Below are 11,308 nucleotides of genomic sequence, written 5' to 3'. Positions count from 1 at the left end.
CCTCACGTCTATGGCAAAATAAGTGAAAAGTTAAAATAAAGTGAAAAAGTGAAGAATTCGTACTGTACACACAAAAAGATACATTGAACTTCACAATCTAAAACAAGGGTACGCTCGGACTTTTTAGAGAGTGCACCGAGAATTCGCCTACTTCTGTACACACAAAAGTTTATCCGTGAGTAACACATTGGGTATGCATCGCTTGTATCAGAGGTGAGACAAACTGTAGAAGATACCCGACACAAACCCACCCCGAACACACGCACGCGAGCGCGCACACAAATCAATACACAAACACATATTTACTTTATCTCATTCTTGTTTCATGGGTGAACTTGATTACACACATGCATGCACACACAAAGACACACATACATATAAAGACACTTAAAACACAGGATAACATATACTTAATGCATCTCTCAATCTCACACATACGCACTAACAAGCGCGCGTATACACACACAACCACATAACCATTCACTTCTACTTTTGATTGACTAGTCATCTGAACTTTCAACAGGTCTATTTTTTTAAAATTAGTTCAGTCATGGTGTGTGTGTGTGAGTGAGAGAGAGAGAGAGTTCTGTTTAATGCACTGAGACCCTGACAGTTTGATAACAGAGATTACAAATGGTTCGCTTGTCAGTACACCTGTAATGTCTGGCCAGGTGAAATGGGTGCATTGAATCGTTAATTGCCTATTGTATGCGTGACGACTATATTTACCTGTCGATTAATCCGTATATCATGACGTTCGAACGATCAACAAAGTCCTCTGATGTAAGTAAAGTAATTCCGGTACAAGCTAATGTTAAAAGCTTATAACAGGGATAATGACACAGTATATTGTAAGTCAGCTTGTGTGAATATTTACACTTTCTTTCTCACACGGAAACAGCTCATGATATACTGCTCAAAGCAATATAAACGCCAGTTGCAGTCAACCTTTCGTTCTAATAAGCACACAGACAATAAAATCAAATCAAACCATTAATTTATTGATTAAATAAACAGTAACAGAAATTTTTAATCGTTTTAAGAATTTTAGTCTGGACTGACTTAAACCATGTGTTCAAAACTAAGAAAAATGATATAAGAAAAAAAAGAAAGTCAATATCGCGTGTGTCCACTATTCTTTTGTTCGTTCGTTTTCTCTCCAACACACTCCATATACACTCCCTGCTTCGCTCACAATCGCATGTACACAAAGCTGTCTAAAGCCGATTGTCGTGCTTGATCAAGACAGGCAGGCCATGTTGACAACGGCACACACGATGTCATAACAAAGAAGGTTGGAGATTATTACCGGGAAATAGCGAAGGCTCCCCTACATCAATCGCATTTTGTTTGAGAAAGCCGTTGATGAGATTGAGAGCTGAGTGCTCTTATCTTGCTACTGTCACCCAAGAGCTGCTCGAGCGTGTGTCGAACCCGAACGAATTCAGTCTGAATGCTAGTATATGGCGAAACAAGAGAGAAAAGAACGGATGTCACAAGCTAAAGTCAGTAAAGCACAGGGACAAAACAAAACAAAACAAAACTTCAGTAAACCACTGGTGCTGCTGTCGTCCTCATGATAGCATGTTTTACAACTTCCATGAAACAACTACACTTGGTGCTCGTTGTTAAAACAGAAATCTTATCACACTGACAGTTGGTCAACATTCCTGGTCCTAAATAAAGTTGATTATTTTAGAGGTCAGGAATATTGTTGATAGCCTTTTCCTTTTGCCCTGACGCAGGTGAACAGGCCAGGCGTGAAGAGAAAGCCGTCCTGGATGGCAATTAAAGTATGAAGACACCGTGAGAATACAAAAGAGCAAGACAATGAATGAATCAATTCATTAATTAATGAAGAAATGAAGAAAAAATGACTAAGAAAGGAAGAGGGGGTATCAAAAAGAAACCCACTAAAACAGAAAAGAAAGACAGAAAAACGGAAGCGATGATTGTTCTGTCCGTGATGTAGAATGTGATGATTGTTGTATCCATGAAGTAAATGTGATGATAGCTGGGTATTTTTTGTGATTTTAGAAATAAACTGAGAATACTTTCCAGCAGATACTGTTACGTTTTATCAATTAAGACAGCAAAGCATTTTGTCATCAACATAGATACAAACGTACTTTCACCAAGCCAGGTAGAGCTCGCCAGAAGTCAACGTTGGGCAGTAAGGCCACACCTGAGGCCTGGTGTCTGATCCTGTTGTACACCACCCGGTCATCAGGTAAGCCATCAGTAAGCTCACCAGACTGCCACGGAAGACAAAACAAAATTCTGCTCAAAAACAAATTTACTTTAGTTCCCTTTATATCTCCGATATTTTTCCAGTGCTTTGCACATTTTGGTAGGATTTATATAGTTATCTGGTGTAATGAATATATTTACTGGGATTCAGTTATGGGTGTGATGTTCTGTGGCTTGTGATATTTCATAAGGGATACAAGCGCAGGATTATAAACTTTCATTGAAAGTCTTACACGAGGTCCAGTATGGTTCCGATGCTAACATCAATCACAATGGTGATGTCAATCACAGTCCCCGAACATCCATCTGGGCATGCGCAGACGGAAGTCAGTTCCAGATGCTGCAGTGAGTGAAACCGTTCGTTAGTGAAAGTGATAGCTTATTGACGCATGCTGTAGCAATAAAGGGCAAAGTTCACTCAGAAAAGTTTGGTTTATTTCCTTCTTTAACTCTTATTGGATGGCAAGTGTCACAGCACCAGCAAAGTCACTACCTACACCTGCACCACTGCCATCCTCAAGTATAATCCTATATTAATGTAGTAAACAATGGCGTTCTTCCAGTGAATACTTACATATTCCCCGTATCCAAGGTCGCCCAAAGCTTTCAGCGAGGGCTGCGATGCTGTGGTGTCACAGATGAGGGCCACCCATGTCTTCCTGAGCACAAATGGCATCAGAAAAACGAGGTACAAGTACGTCTTCACCACCAGCAGAATCAATTATGCAATTTTTCCTCGGCTAGGGTGATGGTAGAATGGGGAAAGGTGACAATGTCGACTACTCTCCATACCAAGGGATACAAAAATAATGGAGCGAGAGTGACAAGACAAACTCAAGGCTTCTCAAACTAGTCTACAGTTCAAAATCTTATGTGCCAATAAAAAATTTCACCATTTATATGAGAAAAAAAACCTTACAAACATACATTTCCTATTTTATAATTTTCTTCGACATGACAAGACTGGCATAGTCACCTCAGTATTTCTCTGCTGGCCTGATACAAAATGGCCGGACGTCCCGACTCCTCCGTCAGAGATGGGGAGCTGGCGTCGCCGGCTTGATAGTACAGTGACATGTCAGTCTGACACACCTGTGACATCACATGATTAGAGTCAGGCTTGGCAGTACAGTGACATGTCAGTCTGACACACCTGTGACATCACATGATTAGAGTCAGGCTTGGTAGTACAGTGACATATCAGTCTGACACACTGTGACGTCACATTATTAGAGTCAGGCTTGTCAAATGAATTGTACTGTAATGACACATACATGGGAGGATTATCCTCAGATGTCTAAGCTTCAGTAGCTGAGAACAAGTACAAGTAGGAGATAAAGGATCCTGATCTTAGTTGCTGCTGGGATAAAAAAATGTTAAATTTCAGCCTGTCTATAAATCAGTAAAGAACCACGAACCCTTAAGCTTCGTAGACAGAATTTTAGCAGGACATTGTGCTAATATTTTAAAGATTAAAGTCAGAGCAAGGTATTCTTACATTCTTAAACGGCTAAATAATGCAGTAAAAATATACATACAGCGGCGTCGACACATGCATTGCCTTCGTCAAACGGGTAACACGGGTTGTAAGAGTAGTAAAAATTGTCAGGACCGGGTACGTCTAGAAATCTGTCCAGAACACATCAGTACTCAACCATCAAAATATCGCCTCACACATTTTGACAACTATCTTGAACTCGAACATAGACTGCAAGTCTTATTGCAACATTCTTAAAACTACAATGAAACAAGAACAAAAGAACTGACAATACCTTAACTGTTCTCAGAATAATTGACGCACGTAAAAAAACAAAAACAAAAACAAACAAACAAAATCACACAAAGACGACGCTTCAAGGAACAGGTCAATATAAGGGGAGTAACTCCTCTTACCTTAAAGCCGTAATAAAGAGTTAAATCCCTTTATTTCTCTCCACAAAAACTCTTCCAGGCCGTGACATAGACTGAGGTAGAGAACCAGTTTTGCTACAACCGTGTCTGTCAACAAACCACACTAAGATTGAAACAAATGGCGTCGGTTACCTTCCAGAAAGTATCTTAAAAGTATTTAATACCTGCCACACTATCATTTGAACTAGTTGCTGCTACTGCTGATGACTATGATGCTGATGGTGATGACAGCTCTTACTGTTTCACTCTCAAGTAGAATTTTTAAAAAAAGTCCTTGATACTGATAAAATGGTCCTGCACGATATTGTGGTGTTGAATGCACTAACTAAACGCTGCTCACCTGGGTTTGCCGTTGGTTAACCCCAGACTGCTAAGGTCGATGGTGCCCCCGCTGTCTGTGACCCAAGTACATCCATCAAAGCCTAACCTCTGACCCGACGATGCATTTGATCCTTTGCACGGTTGCCATGGCAGCGTCACGATGCAGAACCATAGAGACAGAAGTGATGCTCGCCTGACGGTTCTGCGGGTCCTCATGTCTCATTGTCAGTCGCTCACTGCAAGTGGGTGTTCGAATGCTGGTAACGAATGTTGTGTGACATCACTTCCCGCTCATGACTGCTTGTGTCAGTGTGTGATAAGGAGTGAAATAAATATATCTTGATGCTTAGCCAAGGGGCACATCACTTGAAAGGTCATATCAGTAAGGTCACGTTGTTGAGCATCGTTTGAGAGGAACGGTACTTTTACATTTATCCTCGTGCGCGCAAGCCTATATTTATTTATATCTGTGTGTGTGTGTTTGTGTGTTTATGATTAATAATTACATTTCTTTCTTTCTGCTAGGTAGGTTAACCTATGCCAGCATGACAGATTACATGATATCATCTTTGCCTTATGACCCTTGACCTCATTCTTAATTTCCGATCGTGTCCGTGTTAGGCTGGCGAGAAACGACAGGAATTTATCGATGTAGTGGCTGAAGAAAGTATAAAACATTTTCGTCGCCATTATGTTTATCCATCCAGCAAAATATTTCCACCAAATAGTCTAATTGCAGAGAACAGATGGTCAAAGACTAATGCTCAAAATTAAAAGAAAAAGAGAATGAGAGCATGAAACTCTGGAAAAATTCTTTTCGGATAGCTGACGGCTACATTAATAAACTGTTGGGTATTACTTGGTGTTTCTGAAGTTCAAGCCCCATGTCTCTAAGAATTTGTGTAGCTTTGCCTGCGAAGTGCCATTAGTGAAACCAGTCAGTACAATAGAGACAAAAGTAACGCTCGTCTAGACATATCAAATTTAATACATAAATATAATATCAAGAACGCACAAATATGGTTAAGGTATTAAAAGTAGTCTTTTGATTATACTTTTGCCTTGTCAAAGAATTTATCCCTTTTCATAGCCTTTGGATGATCGAAAATATGTGTATCGTAGATGGTTTGCTTTTATGGTTGCGATCCAGTTGTCTCCAGTGACTGTCAAAGCTTGGCCTCATAACCACTCCTTGACCTACTGACTCTCCCGCCTACAAAACCAAAGCCATCCTGAAAAGAAAAAGAGATTCAATAAACGATTGGTTGGCGTACAAGAAAAATTCTTAAATTTAAACACAATAATATTTAGCCGTTATTAGAGAAAAGGAAATTATTTTAGAGATAAAAAGGAAGCACGTTGGCCTATAACCGAGCATGTGTATACGATATCTGTATAACCTGAACACACTCTGATCACTGAGATACTGTCAAGTTGTCACGAGGCAATACATCATGCATATTCGTAGTTTAATATCAGCTTCACTGACTGCAGAATTTAATAAGATAGTGCAATGCTTGCTCCCTCGCTTCAGATAAGTATCAGTACAGATAATTCGACACTTTGTGCCTCATGCACGACAGAGCGGGGCCAGTCAGTTCGACCATTAGCCAATTCGACCACGGCACGAATCAATTCAACCACAGACTAAAGTCGATTCGATCTTCATCAAAACCCGTAATCAATTAGACTCATCAAATGCGGTGTTCTTGCTTGATGGTTATCTGGATCCTTATGCCGTCTGTCTTGCTAAAACTTGTACACCAGGTCTTTTTAGTCACTCAAGCTGGCTGCAAACGCGTTGTCACTTTAGTTGATACTTTGTTTTGTTGGAGATTTCCATGTACCACAAAGTTTATCATTTAAATAATCTAAATAGAAAAAAATGTATCGTTTCGTTTACACACAATGAGCAGAGAATAGTAACTTCTGTGCGCTTCGTGGTCGTGCAGGCTGTGATCGAATTGACTCAGACTTGGTCGAATAGGTAAATGGTTGAATAGATCGGTATCCAGCTGAACAATACAGGCTTCACTCTTACAGAAATAAAACTTGTAGCAGAAAAATCTTTATAAGATGTTTTATGGACAAAATCAAATTATAAGATTCGTATAGCATTTATTTCTCACCTCTTCGTTCCTCTTCTCGTGCTCCTTTGACGCACGGACATTTTGCTTCTTGCTAATATTTTTCTATTTCTTTCAAGTTTACATTTCTTTCTTTAACAATAGTATAATCAAATAAATACTCTTACTCATCCATTCGACTTATACACTCCCATTTAACTTAGTTTAAAGAAAATCATTCAAATGCTTCATAGCAACCGTACAAAGTATTCATGGAATCTTCATACCTTTACAAGAACCGGAAAGTTTCGCCAGAAACCAATGTTTGGAATGAGTTCCACGCCATTTGCTTGTCGTGCTTTGTTGATGATGATCCCACCCACCAGGTACACAAACACCACCACTATAAAACTGCCGCAGACAATACAGCACAAGACAAATAAGATTTAAAAGGTCTCTGAACATTTTATAATCACAATGGCAATTCTTTACTAACAGGAGCTAAAGTAAGCAATACACTACAAAGAGTTAGCACATGTTAGCCACTGTTAGTACAGGAGTGAAAGCTACACGAGAACACACAACTAAGGAACACAAACCATATTCACCGTAAAATCATTTAACTAAATTTTAGCACCAATTAGCTTTAAAGTTAAAACATGATTTATGAGACTTACACGATAATGAGAATAGTGCCGACACTTAGCCCCGCCTCCACAGCCATTGCGCATGCCCCGTCACAGGCACACACAGTGGTGAGTTCAAACCTCTACAGACGACACGATGGACAGAAAGTAACATGTCGTCACCGACAGCTTACCTCAGTAGGCAGTGCTCATCAGATAACAAAGTGCAATCACTTATTTCATATCAATGTCATGTTAAAGGACTGGTAGGGTGTAAAATTATTTCTAATTATTGGGTGAGGATCAATGCACAACAGAAAATCTGTTTGTACCTCCCGTTCTACACGTGTACAAATGTTGCCATACACAGAATGTCCTGCCACTATGGTCATGCCATGATGTTAACCTTTACTGTGTATGGGAATGCTTGTAGGCATACTTTTCGAGAACGGAGGAGATGGAGGAAATTCACCATATTCTGGTAAAACATTATTCAGCACTGTTATCCTGTCCTTACAAAAATGTTGCGCCCACTAGTCCTTTAATAAACACTGGGTATATCACTGTAAAATTATAATATTGTATTGCACAGCAACAACACGATCACTGTATTTTATTCTGAAATATCTCACATTTACATCTCATGTAATTGCAAAACTGGAAAACGTTTACCTCAGAAGCAGTAATTACTTCATATATGGATTACAGTTGCCATGGTTACTATTCATTTAATTACATACTAACAACATAACTGTTGTCATTTGTGAGCAGTACTATATTAGTCTAAGAGTTATAACATCAATAAGCTTCCTCAACAAGTTTAGTATTTTTCTGTTTAGATTAATCTCGGCTGTGTTAATACAAGCTCGAGGATTAATCAACCTAAATTATTACGACCCTAAGATAAGAGTGAAGTAAGAAGCCTCGACTGGCGGTAAACAATCAACTGGGTTGTGTTGGCAACAGGGGGTTAAAAACGTTCCGTACTCACGTACTCTCCGTTAGACACGTCTCCTATAGCCCGTAGTTTGGGCGTAGTGGCAGACTTGTCACAGATCAGCGCCACCCACGACTGTCTGAGATCATCAAGAACAATGACAACGGCAAATTGTGGAAACAAATAATTTGGCAAATAACAAGGCTATTGGCATTGTATTAAAGACATGAAAGTTGTAATACTGCTTGTTAGAGAAGTCTGACCAAGTGTGGAGAACAGAAGGAAAGATGGAAGAGGAGGAAGACACAGTACAGGTTGTTTGGGGCGTGTGCAGACTCGCACTGACTGGATACTACCTCCCTAGCATCAAATGAACCACAAATATTTTACAAGCATTTTTACAGAAATGATTTACGGCAACATTTATTTAGCAGCCTTTGAGAATCCCCTACGGCAGATGTCAATTGAACAGTAATTTACAAGCATCTGGTTTAGGTCTTGGATCTGATTTTGCTTTTCATGTAGGTTGTACTCCATTAGTCAGTCTTCTATCTGTAGTCAATGAACTGCTGTTGTCTACAAAGTCTCTACAGTTGTTCATGCTTGTGTGTGTTTGTGCGCGCGCGCGATCTCGCCATAAGACAATATGCATCTCGATCATTCTACAGGTGTTACCATGTTCAATAATTTTGTTTATGCCCTTTTGAGCAGATCAATAAGCTAGACAGCAATATTAATGCGCACAAATCTGCAACCGAAACGAGAACTAATACCAGAACTACCTACTCCGGACCTACACTTGAATGATGAGGATGTCTGTTACCCACCTGTTCAGAGAAGGGGAGTCAGCAGTGTAGTAGAGGGTAGGTCGACCTTGGTCAGTGATTAGAGCCTCCGATGAGGTATCGCCAGCTTGGTAGTATGCACCGTAGCCTGACTGACACACCTTGAAAACAACAAAAAAGAAATATGTGATGAACGATGAGGGGAATACTGACTGCTATACTTCATCGTGAACACAGATTAAACACTTAGAGTAAAGTTTTCTTTTTAATAATGACAAAATTTCAGCTTGACCGAGCACAGAAATCTTCTTATCGCCAAAATCTCGCTCACACATTTCATGTCTCAGGACAATACAGTGTTAAAGCTGTTTACCTCATGTTGACAAACGCAGACATAATCGTGTGTATAACAGCTTCTTGTGGAACACAAATCAAACATGGCATCTAGAAAAATAACTTGCACTTTCATCACTTATTCGCTTGTCCCCTCGTTCTTTTTATCTAGTACTTACTCCTTTTCCCGCACGAGACACTTACCGAGGCTCCGGTACAGATTTCCTCTGAGAATGCAAAGCACGGATTATAGGAGTAATACCATACGTCTTCTCCTTGGACATCTTTAAACCTGAAACACAACTTCACATGCTGTCGTAAATTCGTATTAGTCTACGGTACTTATCTGTTTTTATTTCTCCTATATTTGTAATAAAATAGACGACGAGGATAGCATATTGGAAAATAAAGAGCATAACATGGATGTTAAATGAACAGTATATGAGACATAAGCCTGGAAAGGGACGATCAGCCTTCAATCCATCGAGAAATCAGAGATAATATAGCCATTGGGAATTAAACAGAGAACGCAACAACCATCTTAAAAAAAGGAACAACATTAATCTTGAAATAGATATGCAACAAAGCATTCATCATGAAGTAGACAGTAAGTATCCATGGTCAACCAGAGGACCAGCGACTATAGTGAAGTATAGTAAAGTATAGTAAAGATAAGGAAACACCACAGATATTGTCTAAAGAAGTAGAGGCTCCAATCTTCGTCTTTCACCTCGGTGTGTTGTCTGTCTTCGCCACACTGGTCAGATCGATCACGGCGCCATCTTGTGCTGTCCACCTGCAAGTCCCGGCTCGCAGGTTCTGTACCGCACCTGCCCTTTGTTTGTCCACTGCTGCAACAACTCCGGGTGAAGGAGGACAGAAACACCACAGCAACGACAGCACCCACAAGGGGGAACTGCTCCTCATTGTGTAACTGTTTAAACTGTAACACACACCTGATAGTGAACCCCGAATGTTGTCAACAGGTTTAACTTGTGGACAATGTCTCAATTTAAAAAAAAAAACCACATGACATTGATAGCTTGTCACTTCATTCCACCTCATACCTTGATAAACGGTGTTATTGGGTGAGTAGTTACTGCACCTTGACATCAGTGCACATGTCAATAGCAGTAACACAGTCTAGACATAATCATTAGCGATAAGCTAATAGGGCAAAAGGAACTTTTAATTTTGTTCATCAGGGAGATCTTTTGAGAAATGAGGTTAAACCAATAGAGTTTCTTAATGTCTCTTTTTAAGACACACACAGAAGAAAGATGTGTCATTGCTATAAAAAGGAGGAGAAGCAGACACACGGAGAGAGTAGAACATAATAAAATTGAGTAGAATAGAGCAGAGGAGACTGGAGTAGAATAAAGAAAAGATTAGCGTCTGCGAAAAGGAGACGAATAACCTTTAGACTTTTAGTAAACTGTGAGAGATGAAAGGAAGGCGGCATATCACAAAACACTGGAGTAAAAAGATAACATACCTTATACACACATACACTATTTATCCCACCACCCTACACACGTGCTTTACACACTACCCTCACCAGCTACACACAAGCATCCACCCCAACTTTTTAAACAGAAGCTATCACCACCATCCCCACAAACACTACCAAACCATGCCCCCCTATAAGTTTATACCCCACCCCACCCATCCATATACACACACTACCATCTCCTTACCTCTACCCCTGTGTCACTCTGCTCTGTTCTTCCCGTCTGCTCCCTCTGACCTTCTCTTCTCCATAAACTGTGGGTTTAAAAGGATTTTATTCATGATACTTGATGGCAGCTTAGTAAATAACTGACGCTCATTTTCTCCATGGCGAGCTCAACGATGATGATGATAATGATGTCAGATTTCTCTCTTTGTCTACCTATGTTATCCCCTTACGTGCAGTAAACTTCAAGATAGTAGACATTACAACAGAAACCAGTTCACTCTACCCCAGTAACACATAACAACATAAAACACATGATTATGTTTAAATTCCAAGAGACTGTGGTTACCTAATTATGTTCATAATTTGTTGTAACTGTCGTTGTCTATGAAAAAAGTGTAAGT

General features: G+C 39.8%; 2 protein-coding genes across 3 annotated transcripts; both read right to left on the bottom strand.

The window, feature by feature from the left end:
• Positions 1–1,014: 1,014 nt before the first annotated feature.
• Positions 1,015–4,915, bottom strand: LOC112564458. The gene is made up of 7 exons (XM_025239301.1): positions 4,502–4,915; positions 3,789–3,879; positions 3,227–3,342; positions 2,825–2,909; positions 2,484–2,590; positions 2,130–2,255; positions 1,015–1,777 (listed from the first exon to the last, which is right to left on the bottom strand). Exons 1-6 carry the CDS (start codon positions 4,696–4,698, stop codon positions 2,132–2,134), a joined length of 720 nt encoding a protein of 239 aa, XP_025095086.1. The 5' UTR covers positions 4,699–4,915; the 3' UTR covers positions 1,015–1,777; positions 2,130–2,131.
• Positions 4,916–5,452: 537 nt separating this feature from the next.
• On the bottom strand, positions 5,453–11,048 carry LOC112565356 (autophagy-related protein 27-like). 2 transcript variants are annotated; one of them, XM_025240766.1, is made up of 8 exons: positions 10,927–11,048; positions 9,960–10,172; positions 9,434–9,521; positions 8,939–9,057; positions 8,166–8,250; positions 7,226–7,317; positions 6,836–6,959; positions 5,453–5,714 (listed from the first exon to the last, which is right to left on the bottom strand). In XM_025240766.1, exons 2-8 carry the CDS (start codon positions 10,154–10,156, stop codon positions 5,649–5,651), a joined length of 771 nt encoding a protein of 256 aa, XP_025096551.1. In that variant the 5' UTR covers positions 10,157–10,172; positions 10,927–11,048; the 3' UTR covers positions 5,453–5,648. The 2 variants fall into 2 exon arrangements, with proteins under 2 accessions (XP_025096551.1, XP_025096550.1); XM_025240765.1 differs by lacking the exon at positions 10,927–11,048 and having other exon boundaries at positions 9,960–10,248.
• Positions 11,049–11,308: the final 260 nt, after the last annotated feature.

This window comes from Pomacea canaliculata, linkage group LG5, assembly GCF_003073045.1.
Source record: "Pomacea canaliculata isolate SZHN2017 linkage group LG5, ASM307304v1, whole genome shotgun sequence".
Taxonomy (NCBI): Eukaryota; Metazoa; Mollusca; class Gastropoda; order Architaenioglossa; family Ampullariidae; genus Pomacea; species Pomacea canaliculata.
The sequence above is the reverse complement of the archived record's forward strand: the minus strand, read 5'-3'. Positions and strand labels throughout refer to the sequence as shown.